The 16,829-nt window shown below is 46.8% G+C and overlaps 1 protein-coding gene across 7 annotated transcripts in view; it reads right to left on the reverse strand.

Annotated features, from left to right (window-relative positions):
• The window catches only part of BCAS3 (BCAS3, microtubule associated cell migration factor), a 312,898-nt gene that overhangs the window by 83,200 nt on the left and 212,869 nt on the right, over nt 1–16,829 (reverse strand). The window contains exon 23 of one of the 7 annotated variants that reach the window (XM_021415891.1): nt 13,479–14,500. The exons of the other annotated variants lie outside the window; for them this stretch is intronic. Coding sequence (XP_021271566.1) covers nt 14,475–14,500 — 26 coding nt within the window. The 3' untranslated portion in view covers nt 13,479–14,474. Of the gene's footprint in view, nt 1–13,478; nt 14,501–16,829 lie in introns of those variants that run through there. 7 annotated transcript variants of the gene reach the window in all.

A 16,829-nucleotide genomic window follows, 5' to 3' on the forward strand; every position in this document is an offset into this window, starting at 1 on the left:
ACTGGAACAACTTAAAAAACTTTTTTCCTCTCGTTCTCATTTCTCAGCACTTCGGTCCCTGGGAACAATCCCAAGAGCCCCAGCTGAAGCGCGGCGGGGAGCAGCAATGCCCACCTGCAGCTGGGAGCAGCCCTGGCCCCGCTCAGCCAGTGGGCACTAGGACGAGGACGGTGACACAAAGCACCCCACCTCCTCACCAGGGCTCGTTTTAATGTCCTGGACTCTCTAGCCTGAAACCAGCAGGGCAAGGCCTCACGAAGCTTCTGCTATGCAGAGCAGCTTTGTGGCCCGGCGCTGGCACAGCAGCTGGTACGCATGCACGGCCACGGGGTGAGCAAGGACGAGAGCTGCTCCCTGAACTTCCTCCTCCATTCCTTCAGATAATGAAAAACAGAAACACCATTCTGGGACTCAGAGGCGTTCCGAATGATCCAACAGTTGTTACAGATCTCATGTTATCTGCTGCTGACCCGAAATTGAGACGTCTGTTAGTCGGGGATGATGATTTTTGCGCTCATGAATAATTAGTTTTGCTGGTTTAAGGGAAAAAAAAACTTATCTTCTAATCAGAATCTAAATGAAAAATAGCTAAAAGCTATTCCCTAACATCTGCCAGCATAGATAGATTTACAAATAAAAATGAAGAGGTATAGCCTCATCTCAGGGAATTACGTGTTCAAATCCTCACGTATGGAGATGAGAATGTAAGTGTTAACGTTCAGAGTCCCCTGCTGCATAGCCGAGGCATTAGGATGGCTTAATGAGTCACTGTCTGAAACCAACAGCAAGCTGAAGTTCCTCTCTCACATACAAACACGCACACATTTAATTTTGTGTATAATTACTCAGTCCTGAGTAATGACAATTTATTAGTTTTTTCCCATCAAACAAACGAGTTGCTAATGTACAACATGTTGGGATTACACGATGCTCCTTCCAAAGAAGGCTGCAGTCATTAGCGTACCAAGTGTTAAACGCAACCATTCCTTTTGCTCCCCTCATCACTCTGCAAAAATATTTTTCAAGTGAATTTAGTGGCTGCAAAAAGCAGATTTTTCAAACCAGGGGATCCACCCGTGAGGGTGAGAGCGCAGTTCAATATCCACAACTACAGCCTGTACAAATGATCAGCATTTGCTTACAGTTAAAGTGTGGCCAAAAGACAACTCTATCTTAAAGGAGCAATTGAAGAGCAATAATTCTCCTTTCGTATTTAATACAAAATATACTGCTACAGCATTTCAGAAAACATAAAAGCTTCTTCGCCATAGTATCTAGCTCAGCTCCTGGTGGGCTTCCATAGGCAGCTGGCTGGAACATAAAGAGCAGGAAACGTGGGCAACAAAACACCGAAGAATGACATCGTGTGCTGGGTGAGGAGTGCATTAGTTTTGACCTTTTCCTTATATACCATGGCAATGAGGAAAGGCAACTGTGGCCCCCAGCAGATGGGGTGTTCTGAACTGAGCTGCTCCCATACTTGAGTGCCCGGAATGCCTTGGGAGGCCCAGACCACTGATGTCAGGGAGATGGGAAGGGGAAGTCAGCAGATCCAGCACGCAGCCTGTGGCTTTGTTTGGGAACGTACAGTGCGTCCCTAAACCTGTATGGCTTAGAGACACTCGGTACTTGTTGCTAGGATTAATTAAATATGCTGTTTTCCCTCATCAGTGTTACAAAACGGCACCAAGATCATACAGGAAATACGTGGGGATGAGGAGCATTCACACGGCCACGCTCAGCGGGGACTGACAGCAGAGCCCCCAGCAGCGCCTGTGGGAGCAGGAGCCGCCCACACCTCGGTGGGACGCTGCCCCTGCAGCCACGGAGCTGGTGCCACCCATCGCGTGGCTCGTGGATTTGGATGGGAAGCGCTGTGACACGGCCACCGCTCCCGCCCCGCCCCACAGCCCCTGCACATCCAACACGGCGTGCCTGGGGCAGCACCCAGAGCCCCCAGCTCCTGCGCTGAGGCGGACCCCGCGCAGCGGGCGCTCGGCTCCCCACCAGGCCGGCTGCGGCAGCGGGCCCGGCTACCAGCGGCGAGCGGGCCGAGCGGCCGCCCCATTCCCATGCCTCTTTTATTTACCCACTTCTATTTTAGAACGCAGCCCGTTCCCTGGCCCTCCCCGGAGCCCCGGGTTATGTGAACGCGCGGGTGCCAAGCGGGGAGGCGTGGCGCGGCTCCCGGCCGCCGTGACATGCTCCTGACGTACTGTGTGGTCAAGGAGCCGGGGCTGGGGGGCCTGAACGAGGGCCAAGCCTTGCACTTCAGCTTCCTGACCTGGCAGCCATTCAGAGGGACCCTGCTAAGTGCTATTTCCTAAATACACTAGCTTTTCATAACAATCTTACCACATTGCTTTCCTTTACAAGCTCTCTTAAAAGAGAACTGGACTCCTTCTGGTTAATCTACACAGACTGCATTTGGAAGCCATCAGAAACTGAACTCTAAACAAAACGTTATTAATGTGTTGTAATCTGCCCTCAATGTTCCAGATGAAAAGAAAATGTTTTATAGTTTTGGAGTATACATTTTAATTGCCTTTTAAGAGTGCATATACTTTTAGTGCTCTCTGTTATAAAACTGCAGTATCTGTTTCTTGATAACTGTTGAATGATCTCAGCTATTTTTATTAGGTTTTCTCCCCCACCCCGGTCCCCTTCTCTAAGCTACCACCACTGTAAGGCTTTTTCAGACTCTTTCTGATACTGGGCTGGCAAACAGTTTGAGCCTAAGATAAACTCCATTATAAACAACTTCTTTACAACATCCCCTCACCGTAAAAACACTTGGATCCAGAAAATTAGTTCTCTAAATGAACTTAGGATCCCGCTCCTTTTGGTAACGGCCTGATCCAAATAAAGGCTGAACCGAGTCCTGCCCTCCCCGGCTCGCTCTCGTCGCCACTGGAATCACCTGGCTCAGGGACACTGCTGCCATCAGGGCCAGGGCCGTGCCCCACGTGGCCAAAGCCCCACGCAGAGACCTGCCGGGGTTCCGAGCCCCCAAGCTCCCACGGGGAGGTGTGGGGAGCAGGGAGCGGCTCTGGGTGTCAGCACGGCCCCACTGCCGGGCACTGAGCTCTCTGAGGGATCACAGAGCCACCCGGCACACTGTCCGAGTGTCCCCTTATTAGGAAAGCACTCGATACAAATAAATAGAAACCCAGGGTCATAGAACCGAACATGGGGCTTGTTGCTCATAAAGCTGAAGTTTCAGCAGATGATGGGAACCATTAAAGATGCTGTTTCAGGAAAAATCAGGCATCTGGACATCACTGTTACTGCATTTGTATCAGCAACGTGCTGCAGAGGAGCGGATCTCTCTAGTCAGCTTCAGACATGCACACCTTGAAAGACCCAAGCCTGCTGTCCCAGTATTCCACCTTCAGAATTAGCCTCAGGATAATTAACTTTCTCAGCCCCCAGCAGTAACCAGCTCTTCCCGTTATGTCTCTGACACCTCCCCAGCACCTTTCTGACGTGCAAGACGCCATTACTTGATACAAGGCAGGCAGGATATTTCTCAGTTGGAACTGTACGCAGCGCTTGGAGCACATCCACTTCTCCAAGTTTCCCTCTTATGCAATTAAAATATTTTAAATGGCAAAGCCCCTCTCTCGTGTTGGACCGGGATTCACACACTGCATGTAAACTGCAGTTTATCGCTGTTCTCCGAGTTCTTTTTATCTCCAAAACTATCAGCGCTTGTAATTTTTTATGTTGTTTTTAAAAATATTTTTCAGTATGCAGATGTGCTCGTGAAGATTAATGGACTGGGAACACTGAAATCTTGTATTAATCAACTACAGAGAAGGCAACTGCTAAGTAAAATTTTCCACAGCGCTGCACACACACGAGTTGAACCGGCATCAGCGCGGGCAGCACGGAGAACACCCCGTGTCTGCGGGCTCCTCTGAGCTGCTTCAACTCGGGTTTTGCAGAGACACCGCTCACGGACGACTGGCTGCTGCGCCTGCTCTGAACGCTGGGGAAGCCTCACCAGGAGGACGCAGCCTCCTGTCCATCCCCCAACGAGCCCTGGGCGTTGGGCACGGTGCAGGAGGAGCCTGCGAGCAGTGCCAGCAGGGCCGTGCCCCCGGAGCAGCGGAGCCGTCCTCGCAGTCACGCTCCCAGCCCGGCAGTGCTTTACACGCACGTTACGTGCATGAGGAGTTCGCCGCCCGTAGCACCGTGACACAGAAAGACCCCACCCCACACACTGACTGAAAGCCAGTGTGCGTGCATACGTTTAATTAATGACTGTGTTAATTACACCAATTTCATTACTAATTGGATCCGTTTAAACCTGCTACACGAGAGTAACTTGGCAGGCAAAAACGTTACCGTAATTACAAAAACAAATGGTTTCTTGAATTAAGTAATTCCACCAATTAAGTAATTCTGCCGTGTGTGAAGCAAAGCCTACCTTCGCCATTTGTCTGCTTTTGACTCATTTTCAGCCATGTGCTACTCCTCACTTCTGATGCACACAAAATCCAGCGCCATTACTCACTGCAGTCATTTCTGAGGGTGGGTCTATTCACGCCGGCTGAAATAACTGAATGGAAGCGATGGGAACACAAGTTCTGTGAAAGGGTCCTGATAAAAGGAACACTTACTGAAGCTTTCAGGCGTTGCTCTTGGTACAAACCTTTGAGGTTTGCGAAGCCTGATTACAGTTCAAAGACTAGCAAGTCTTGCTTCAAACATCTGTACTTGGAATTACTAGAGAAAACAGAACTTCACTCCAGAAGCACAAACGTTCCAATACCTCTGCATCTGCCAAAACCAGACAGAGTCGGGCACCTCACAAGCAAACCTTCTTTTCACTGGTCACGTTACACGGCGCGGGCCATGACAAAGCGACGATGGGCTCTTCTCACCAACAGGTGATATAACAAGGTCAGCTGAAATCACTGCAAGGAGTACACGTGAATAAATAAAAAGGCAAAGAAAATATCTCACTTCCAATTTTTAGCGCTTCCTGGAACAAATGGAAATTATATAATTATTATTATTATTATTATTTTTTTAAACAACAAACAATTCTTGACAAGCTGCACGTTGATACTGATTGAGCACTTCCTATAGGCAGCACCAGTCCTGCAGCGTTTGCTTCTGGGAAGAAATTACAGAGCTCCAGGCGCAGCAAAGGAAAGCACAGAAATTGTGCAATGATCTCCGCATCACACGGCTTCATGGCAACGTCTGCCATACAAGATTTCACGGAAAATTGTGGACGTCAAATAACGTTCCACCTCTCGTTAGTATTAAGAGGCAATCTCAACGGATAATGCTGAGCACCAGGCAGAAGCAGACAACCAAAAAGCACTGCGGTCTGTAAAAGAGCACTGCTTGGGAAATAACCTTTTGAGCCACTGGAAAAATCCCGAGTTCAACCAACTTTATTTCCAGTACAAAAGCAATGTGATTTTTCCCATCAGAAATCAGATGAAGTAAATTAAGATCTGCCAGTGATGGGAAACCTTAACTTGTGGCATAAATAGCATCTCCATCCGGTAATGGTCTGAAGAAATCTTACCGAGGCCCTCTTCTCACCTTGACTCATACGCCATTAACTTTCTTTTCTTTCTCTGCAATCTGATCTGAATTGTTTTAAGGTTAAGGTGAATATTAATTCAAAACAAATCCACAATGCAAGAAAGGAGAATCAGGGTGGGAGCTGTAGTTCAGAAGGAGCCCTGCGACGGCCGCTGGCTCTGCCCTGCCTCCTCTCTGCACTCCTTCCACGATCCCATCACACCAACGAGGAGGGAAAAAGAGATTAATTACGTAAGACCACAGATGAGAAAAGTGGAGATGGAATAACTTCTGAATGTTGGCTACGTAAGGTCTGATCCAAGACAGTTCTTAATTAGTGATTTAGAAAATACTTGAAAAGCAAGGTTGCTGGAGTGAAACTGGCTCACGCAGAGATAGGATGTTGCTCTCATTTATCCCTAGATCATTCCTGCTGACTTCTTTTTGGCAGCTGAAAATACATTCAGACTATCTGAGGACGGGTTCCAAAATTTAAGATCCCCTCTGTCAACAGCTAGGTGATCATCTCGTCTGCAGTACCTAGATGGATCAGCTAACTTTCCTCTTCTGTTTTAGTATCAATGATATTTTCTTGATGACTATTCCAGGTACTACAGATATTTGTGTACAGGCTGTAAACCTGGGTCTCTTAAATCAGGAAAGCACTATTTCAATCATCTCACTGTGGCGTGAGTCTTTCCAATGCAGAAAAAAAACCACACAAGGGCAGCAGAAGTAATAAATAAGGATTCCTGGCCAGAAACCAAATACTGTCATGCAAAAGACTAACCGGGGTATCCCTGCTTCTCGCCAATGGCACAGCTAAGAGCTAAGCGAAAGGCAGATCGCTGGGGGAGCGCAGAGCAACAGGCAGACTCCCTCCCACAACTGGGAGAAGAACGATCAACACAGAAGGTAACTTCCAAAAGAGACAAAATTCAAACGTCTGCCCTGAGAATCCGGGCTCCCGCTCCTCTTGCAGCGCTCCCTCCTGCAGGCTCACAGGTTCCCAGCGGAACACCAGGAATCTCACAGCGAGCGCTGCTGCTCCGAGCCCTGGGCACAGGGCAAGGCTCGGGCACCTGCCGGCACAGCCGAGCTCTGCTGGGCACAGCAATGCTCCTCTTGAAAACAGCCACGTTTTGAAAGGTCATGCTGTAAAGTCACTCGATTAAAATAGTAATAAAAGAGTAAACATTAACTCACAGTTTTTCCTTAGGTCTTTCTTATTTCCAGTCGGTATCATTTCTCCCGGAGTAAGCTGCAGCTTATGAATCTGCAAGTTTATCTTGATTAAAAATCTTAACTTCTCTGTTTTCAGCATAAGGAAACTCATGCCCTTCCATTCAAAAATACCTGCTCCTTGCTCTCTTAACTCCCATAGTATTGTGACTGCAGCAATCACGGATTACCCGTATTACTGCCACTACAAAACTTACCCTGAAACACAGTTAAGCAGTCACAGCAGAGGAAACACTTCCCCTCACTAACTTTCCTGGCACAGCCCGGTGCACATCACGCAGCTGGTGGGTTCCTGCAAACACGCCGAGTAGCCTGAATCGCTCAAGCTTCAATCACTTTTACCCAACAAGAGTTTGCAGAGAATGCAAGCACAAAACTCTGTCTTAAAAGAGAAACTGAGATCAAGCTACAAGCAAAAAAACCACTGGGCAGATCTGGACAGCTGTATGTTGGCCCTGCAGACACTGCTTTGCTCTTGGTTAAAGATAAGGATGCTTTGTTTCATTTTAGGAAGGAACTTTCATTTTCTGAGTGTCAACCAGATCTCTGTATTACATGACCTGAAAGACAAAGTTCGGTTTCGTGAGTAATTTATCAAAACTGATTTACCTCTGGAGGATGAGGAAAGGAAAAAGAAGCTCGGAATGGCTTTACTTGAAATTTAATTTCTGTAAGCATGTGTCATGCCACCCGACCCAGCCACAGAGGATGGCAATGGGGAGAGGCACAAGGGGAGGCCAGGGAAAAGTCTGCTGATGGTCTGAAGCCAGTGCAAGGCAGCTCCCCAGCTCCTCTGCGAGGTGAAAATCGCCATGGACCATCTAGATCCTACACGGGCACAGGCATTTTCCATGGTGACAGGCAATTCAGGAAAAGATACGCAAATAAAACCCAGCAATACTGTCAAAAAGCAGCAAGATAAAGGAGATCAGACAACAAACTGCTTGTTGCATTCTTGTTTTTTATCTCAGAGAAATGCTGGAGGATAACAAACGTCCACTGCAAGTGCCCAGCGCGCATCTGTGTGCCGGCAGAGCAGCTCGAGGTTGCCCCACGTCCTACAGAGCACACAGAGAACTCTTTAATTGTGTCTGTTGGCCTGGAATAGGACGTCTAAGCAGAAACTGTAGTATTTGGCACATAGTTTGCTGTATTCAAAGAGTTAAGCTATGTCCTATAAAGATAAAAATCTCCACTTTTATTATTTTGTAAGGCTGCCTAACAAATGAGGATCCAGCTGTAATTGTAACATTCCAAGCTGCGAAGGCGCCAAGTTTTACTAACTATAATTTAACTGGTCCAGTTGATGCAGTCCAAATTCTTGTTTGGATAATCAGCCTTTGTTTAAATATGTACAAAAAAAAGAGCATAGGCCAGCACTAGCCTCTGGGCATGTCATGTGAGCTTATTACCCCGAAGCTTGCAGTAGCAGACACTCATGCACAAGAGGAGGATTATTTTGCTAGTATTACTGTTACGGTAACGTATAATCAGACCTTCTTCCCCCACCCCTTTACTCCTCTTTTTTTTTCCCTCCACAATTCACAAGTCTTCTTTCCAAGTTCAAATAAAGTTTAAAGGTGAAAAGGTCGAGAAAGTTTCATGACTGGCTGTTGAAAGAGGGAGAAATAACCGGGGTCTCCAAGTTTGCGTACACTAAAAGCTCAACGATTTCATATTTTGCTGCAATTCATAACTGTACAAATCCCTTTTGTTCAATCTGTTTGGACTGAAATTAAACACTTGTTAATAATTTATAACTTAATATAATTAGAAAATAATACTAACTGTCAAGCAACTATATTCAGTGCATAAAGTAACTTGAGTGGCTTATTAGCTTATTTGTCAAAGCAACAATTTCTATATATTTCAGCTCATTTCTACTGGGAAGAGCAGTTAGGGAGCCACCCAGTTTGCTTGGAAATCATTTATCCACCAGCTGGGAGCAATTCCCAAATTGCTGCACCTCACCCACATCCAAGTGATGCTGGCTCACTTCAAAAGCAGCTGAAGGCTGACTTCGGGAGGTGCCTGAGCAGGAGGGGAGGAGGGATGGCCAAAGCATTACCTTCTGCAGGGACAAAAATGCTTCCTGCAGCAGAACGTGGTTTGCTACAAATGCTGTATCTGAATGGAAGTGAATCAGTGCTTGGCCAACAAGCTGGCAGTCAGAAAGAACCACGCAGAACAGAAAATTCTTCATTCCTCCCACGTGCTGGTAACGCTCCTTGGCTCAGCAAAGCACCAGGGCCAGGCACAGGGCTACCTGCTGATGCTGAAGGTGCTGCCTTCCTCATGGCCAAACGCAAAGAAGAAATGCTGTTTGCTGTTGTTTGTCTTTGTTTTTTGCCTTCCCTGATGAATAGAAGTGAATTCTAAAATATTACAGGCCACCGTTCTCCTGGAAAGCAGAATGCAGCTGCCTGCACTGGGCAGTTGGGGTATTCATATTCCATTAAGTATCAAAAGATGGGAAATGGAAGATCTGGAGACTATTCTAGTAAGTCATTAATATTCTTGAATAAATCTACTGCATTCAGGTGGAACAAAGCAACTTCAGCTGTGAATACTGAGCTAGAACCTCAGCTGATCCGTGTAATCTCCCACCATCGTGTCAACGTTCACCAGATGCAGTATCAAGTCCAGTCAAGATAAAAGTTGCCTTTTAAATGTTCATTATAACTGATAAGCCAGCAGCTATGACCTTCTGACATCAAAGATCGCTTTTATCTTTTCTTAATTGTCTTTCTCTACCAGTGGGTAGCTACGCCAATTCCACTGTCAGAAAACATCAGATTTAAGGATAAAAAACAAGGAAGTTCAGATTAAAAATTAGTATGCGGTCCCAACTCAGCTGAGTCTGTCTGGATCCCAAGTTAGTGTACATTGACTTGAAGTCAGCAGTGCCGGAACAACTTCTGTTAGTTAGGGGCATGCTCACTTGTTTTCATCTATTTATCTGATTTCCTTTCTAATTTACTTACTGAATAGGTCTCCTGTATTTTTGCTCCTTTCAACTCCTCCTCCTGGTTTCTTCTGTCCTACCTCCTGTCACCTGAATGCTGGTTGTGTCTGGTCACGGAGCTGCCATATCCCACACCCAAAGCCACCAGGGATCACCTCTGTTCCTCTTCACACGCTGCTCCTCTTCCTAAGCTGTTTGGTTGCCATGTTTTGCTGGTATTTACTGCCCACCTTTCTGAAATATTTCAAGGAAGGAGATTAGGACTCCAAAAATGCTGCCTAATGAGGAACCAGATGATGTCCTGCTGGCTAATTAGTGTGCGTCCCTACAATTCTTCTTCCTTCAATTCTTTAATCATTTGCTTAGTAGGAAAGGTTTCCTTTTTTTTTTAATGGAGTCTTCTAAACCACATGGAAGAAGATATGAATCGATAAAATTGATCTGTAACATATTTTTACTTGAGAAAGGATTACAGGGCTGGATCTTAACATTACATACCTAAAACCGTTTCTTGTTCCTCTACCTTTACAGTTCCAAGAAAAAAAAAAGTGCATTTTGGAGACAAAGGCCTTATCCTCTGCAGTGCTGCAGATCTCAAGCCAATCTCCCAATACAAAGCAGGCTTCAGACTTAACACCCAAGAGGAATGGTCTCGGAAAGATTAGATTTTCCACCACGAAATAAAAACCCTCGTGTGGTGAGCCATACCAGCTTCAACACCACCCTCCTCCTCAGTGCTTGCTCACCATGGGGAAACAACCATCCCACATCCTCTGCTCCAACATGGAAGTGGTTTTGTCACTCCTCTGCTCTTGCCAGCCTGTTTTTCCATGTGTAAAATTTCCACAGCTGCCACATGTATCTGAAACTCGGGAGGAATGGCAACCAAAATCTGTCAATTTCCCTGTTCTTTCTTTATTCTGCATAATTCTGCAATATAGAAAAGGGCACACGTTGTGCTTAGCGTACAGCATTCGTTCTCATTCATGGTGTTACACAGACAAAACCAGTACGAGTGATGATGAACGGAGAGAACACACCTGGATGGAAGAGCCCTTTTAAATCAGCGAGGTATTTATTAGAGTTGTTTGTCACAGATGTGTGCTCCTAATAGCAATAGGATTAATTCTGCTAAAAATCTAGCAGCTCAACAAGGAAGGGAGGAAACTTTCCTAAAGTACCCGTTTGGTAGAAAGGTATTTTATCAATCATCCCCCATATTAGAAAACACAGATTTTCAAGGTATTTCAAATCCTTTGCCAGTAATCAAGCGGGACATGCAAGGAAAGGAGAGAAACACAGACTTAATACAATGCAACTGCTGAGGATTAAATTTGAACACCACCAAAGCGACACACAAAAAGAATGAATTCAAGAGTCAGAAGATTAAACCTGCGTGTAGTCAGCTTGGAATTGGTATGCTACAGATGGAAACTTTCTTGACAACACACAGTTTAAATTCTAGGTAGGATACACGATGATTAAATATTCTTACAATTGTTGAGTACATCACTGTTTTCCTACTGGCTACCGCAGCACAAAAGTCTCCTCTTGCAAACATATAACTACTAAAAAAGTGCAGGTAAAAGCCATTTAGGTTTCCAGCAAAGACATAAAAGCAAAACAGCTAATGGACATCCAGAGTAGTGAAACCATTTCTGCAAAATCCATTAGTTACTAAAAGTTCTGGAGGGCTCGGTTTTTACAGTAAAACCTGTAAAAACTCAGTATCCAGTTTCTCTACTGGGACACCGAGGTGCGAAGATCCAAATGACGCTGGCACTGAACGTGTATATTTGAACCTTTTGAACTCCATCTGCCCTTCATAAATTACTTTACCACCAGGCTTTAACACGTTTCTAGCCTACCGTGCTGCAAAAATAAAGAATCATTAAAATAACTGCCAATGCAACTAACTTCGTAACACTTCCAGTGGAATTTGTCTTTGTTCACAAAGATGCACCGCTCTAACAGAGCCGCAGAAGGAGAGAACAGCTTCCTTCTCCTCCGGTGAAATAACATCTGCCTTCGCTAGTGAAAACAAAGCACCAGACCCCGCTCCCCAAACTCAAAACCACTTAAGGTAAATGAAAATTGCACTGCACAGGAAGAAAAGACGGTTGCTCCCTTCCATCTGGAAACGCCGTCAGATGGAAGCAAACGCTGCAAAGTTCCCGACTGAGACAAGAACATCATTTTGCATCTCGCATGCTGGACACCAAGTAGCAGCAGTGCTCTGCTCGACGCAGGGAGAAGCACCAGGGGTGACAAGAGAGCAGGAGGAGCAGCACCCAGCTCCAGCATCACCCTGAGGTGAGGAGCCGCTTTGCCACGCGTTCCGCAAAGCTGCGCCTCTGCCCAGTGCCTTCACATCGCTCAGACCTGTAACAGTGGCGTGTTTAAAAACACGTGGATCGTGGATCTCTACCTAAAACCTGGTGCTGGGTACTTGGCAAGCTCACGAGAAGCCAGCCTTCCCCCGGCACGCTGACAGCGCTGCAGGGAGCTGAAGACAAGCAGCAGCCCCAGCTGCGGGAGCACAGCGCGAGCTTCCTGCTGCTGGACACAGCACACACGCGCACAGTGAGCGGATTCCTCATCATTATTTTTGAGACTGTCAGCATGTTTGTAGACAGTCAATCATAGGGATTTAGGAGAAAAACGACGACTTTATTTGAAGTCCAGGAAGGACAGGAAGGCTGGCTCGCAAATGAGACGCTGCATTGTCATAAGCAAAACAATCTGCAAAAAAGATGTTGCCTTCTCCTGCACCTCTCCTGCCTGCAGAGAGAGCTCAGCATTCAGAGCTGTGTGCCTGCCAAGTCCTCTGCACAGAACTCTCCAGCTCCAGCTCCTGCTCTGCGCTCAGAAAAATCACCTCCTCCTGCCTGTGCCATGGGTTTCTCCCTTAAAAACGAGGGAACTGCCCACCTTCCTCTCAGAGGAAAGCTGAGGAATGACTGATGTCCCAGTGTGCTTCCTAGAGGTCACACTACCAAAATTCCGCTCTTCCCTTTGGATCAAGATGGTGCTGTGCTGTATCTGCACTCCGCACTTCATCCCCTTCAGAGCAGCAGAGGGGCCGTGGTGCTGTGTGTGGGTCACCTCGGGTCTCCTGCACCGAACGTGCCCCGGGGTTGGGTGAGCACAGCAACTCCAAAAGCAGAGCACATGCCCCCGGTATATAACATGCTCCGACTCGCAGAACAACACAATGTACAAGAAAAAAGGATCGCTGATTATTTTTGGTAATGGATGGCTTTTAGAGGGACAGAGTACACTTACTCATTTCTTTAAGCAGCAAACAGCAAGTGGTTTTGGACAATGGGCTTGTGTGAAGTGCGACCTGCCTGTCAGAAAGGCTCAGAAGAAGGAGTGCAGGGGCTGAGCTCTCTGTGCACGCTGAAGGCAGCCCAGCAAAACCACCAGCGGGGTTGGACCGCATCTGCACGGGTCTGGGCCCTTCTCCCACCTTTGCAATGTGTGAGGAAAGGACCCAAAGGTTTGCAGCTCTTTGCTCCCTTCCCCTGGCATGGATGGTTTTGTTTCCTTTGCTCCACAGCTCAGAAATGAGCTGTCCTCATTTGCAGACCTCCAGGGTTTGCCAGCAAACCTCCAGAGGGTCCCTTTGGAAGGTGCTACCCAGATCAGCTCAGCTGGGGGAGGCAGATATAAAAAAGTCTAACCACCGCCATGGTCGTCAACATCTGTTTAAATGTATTACCGAAATAAATAACTTAGGTGGTTTCAAATAATCCAAATATCTCACCATCATACATAGGATTTACAGTCATTATACTTCATAGGATACAAAGTACCTGCATTTCTGATACAAACCCATCAACAGACAAGGAACCCAAACCAAATCACAGCCACAACCCTCCCCCAACCCCAACACACAAAACTCAGCCGTTTCAGAAAGAAAATGCATGCACAGCCACATCGGTATCCCTCAAAACTCGTTGGTTTTGGAGGTGTGAGCAGCATCGATCGGTGACACGGACTGATCTCAGCCGCAGGTTCAGCTGCCTGCACCTCCAGAGCAGCAGAGATCAGCCCTGCCCGATGCCAGAGTTACGTCACATCGTTACATAACGGGTAGCAAAATGGTAATTTACAAGAAGGCAAATCCAGTGCTTCTTTCTTTCGTAGAAGCCAGCGGTATTGTACAACACATTATATAATAATGGTGGCATAAGCAAATTAATTATTATTTTATCTTATGCCATTTGTGTTCGCATTTTGTTTCAGTAGTTGATAATCGTAGAGACAAGGAAAAATAGGATGCTGGTGAGGTCCGAGCTCACACCAGCAGAGCTAAGGTTTTCAGATGAAACAAGAAGCTGATTACACACGCACCGCGTATACCAGTCGCTAAGCGCTCCTGGATTGGAGGGATAAGATACTCTCTTTGCTTATTACTGCCTTCTTGATCCAAAGAGATTGAAGGAACTGTTTTCAATTAGATGTTTTTAAGCTAGTAAAACTACATCCATAAAGACATATTTATAGAACAACTTAAAACTAGAAGAATTAAAATGACTACAAAACTGATGAATTCCATTCCCCCATCCCCCAGAATCATTTACTGACCATTAACGAGCAAAAAGCACTGCAATTTTAAGAATTAATCCACTGTCGCGAAATTAAATCAGATACACTAGTAGGGATAATGGCAAACTGGTGGCTCCAGCGTTGTCAGTTTACGGGTGATACAAGTTCAAGTCGTCTGTGCTAGTGGCCACTCTGTTGGAACAAACACGAACATAAAGGTAACATTAAAAGTGCAGCAGCACCAACGGGAAGCAGGTCTGTCACTGAGGACGCAGGCTCGTGAAAAGCAGCACAGGGAAATATCGCGTTTAATAAATTATCTGACTGCTTCTGAGGCCGCCAGACATCAGTGCATGGGAACAAAGGAAGACAAGGAGAGAAGAGCAAACGAGGGAGATGATCTTCATTTCCCTTAAATTCCTGAACACAAGTCCAGCAGTGTGGCTTTGCTACACATGACTGCTTTCGTCTCCGACAACCTATGACGAATACCCCGAGATTTACAGAAACAAAACTGAGCTTTGAGAGTTTTCATCTGACAGCTGCTTAAACGAAATTTGCCTAAAAACCTCTGCAGCATGTGACCACGATACCCGCGGGAGGAGCCGCCTCCTGCCCTGCGCCTGGGGAACGGGAACGGGCAGCACCCAGCACCCCCCTGTTCTGCAGAGCCTGCCCGGGGCCGGATGCAGCCCTAGGCCCGGCCCTGCCCGCCCGCTGTGATGCCGGCTCAGGTGGGCACACTGCGTGCTCCCATCCGGTATCTGCACCAAAGTCACCTTCTGAAGGAATGTGGCTCTGACTACAAATTGTTTTTGACCTTTCAGAACTGTGTTTACATGTTAAGAAGCAAGATGAAAACTGTGATGCTTTTGTTCGTGGGGAACTCGGCAAGGCCTAATGCCTTGAGTTCATACGGGCATTGCTCTGCGTGGCAGAGCTCCTGGAAGAAAAAGTTGCAGGATGAATCCAAAAGCCAAGTTTCATACAATCATATCCAAATTGGCAGAGAGAGACCATAAAACAGAGGAGAACATAAAAGCAAGTGAAATTACACGAACAGTGAAGCGCTGAACAATTTTGCCTAAGGCGCAATGCTAATGCAAGAGTAGCTTCAAAGCAGCAACCGAACCAACAACGGTGACAAACAACGTGCATAATAATGGCCTTAGAGCAGCACTTGCTCCGCTTCATCCCTGAACTGAGAGCAAACCCCTCAGACACGAGCACGGAGGGCTGGGGGGAAGCACGGAGCAGGAGGCACGTGGTGCTTCGTGTTGTGCTGACAGCAGGCACAGCATGTTGGGCCTTTAGGAGCACGGCAGCACCGAGGGCAGGCTGCTATAAGCTGTGTGCATGGGCAGAGCACGCTGTGCAGAACGCTGCTTGTTAACCTAGCGCTGAGAAGAAAGCTTCAAGTGTGCTGTCAGACAAATACTGCTTGCTCTCTAGTTACAAACAGGAGGTACAGCATCTCAGAAATTGCTGTTTTGATAAACTCTTTGAGAATTTAACATAGATGATCCCCAACCAGTATCTGTTCTTGATCATAAGTCAACTTCAACTTCTTTTATTTTACACACTGAAGAAAGTATATAAACCAAACTACAGCATTTTGGCTACTAATTTCTTCAAATAAACTGGGCTGAGACACTGCACGAAAGGAAGCCCACCACATCAGAAGCTTTACCTTGTCTTTTTTTTGCTAATTATTATATCTAATAAATCTCTTCCCCAGTAAGCTGACTCAGGGAAAAGCCCTGTGGAAGGCATGTGCTACTGACAAATTATTTTCATTAATTAAGTTAGAGAAACAAACCCCACAGGAGCGGTGTGCGGCGCTGGAAGGCACAGGGATGTGAAGTCGGAGCTCCCCGCTGCCCGGCCCCCAGGATGCGATTCCAGGAACACGGGGTTATCTGTCCCTTCACCAAGGATTTGGTCCTCTGAACAGCTGCTTCGGACTTAATAAAACACCATAAAAGCCACTGCCTTTACTGCATTAAACCCCGAAATAATGGGTATTAAGGAGAAGTAGCTTTTATAATACACTGGTATTTAAGCGCATCGGCTTGGGATTGGGTTTGCTGAACGCAGAGTAGATGAAAGAATACAGTGAAGAAAGGCATTTATTCTTGGCAAGTTTAATAAGACCTCGGGACCTTCTTCTTTCAGTTTCAGTGGCTGAGCAGTTCAGGTTCTGCTTTGCACTAAGGACATCAGACCGAGCCCACGGAGCAGCAGCAGCAGACAGAGCCCAGCTGGGCACCCCACGCACCGAGCACCGCAGCACCTCCCTGCCCGCCCCGTGCTGCTCGGCCACGGCACGGCCTCCTCCGAGGAAAAGGAGCCTGCAAGGTGGGGTTTGGTGCTGCCCACTTCTTCCTTTAAACATGCGGTAGATGGAGCAATACATAAGATTTTCATCAAACTCTGGGACTGCCTTGCTTAAGCCAGAATCCTCTTCGAACAGCAACACTCTTTACTCTGATCCCTGTTTCTGGCCTGGCTCCTCCCGTGC

The sequence above is a fragment of the Numida meleagris genome, chromosome 18, assembly GCF_002078875.1.
Source record: "Numida meleagris isolate 19003 breed g44 Domestic line chromosome 18, NumMel1.0, whole genome shotgun sequence".
Classification (NCBI taxonomy): Eukaryota; Metazoa; Chordata; class Aves; order Galliformes; family Numididae; genus Numida; species Numida meleagris.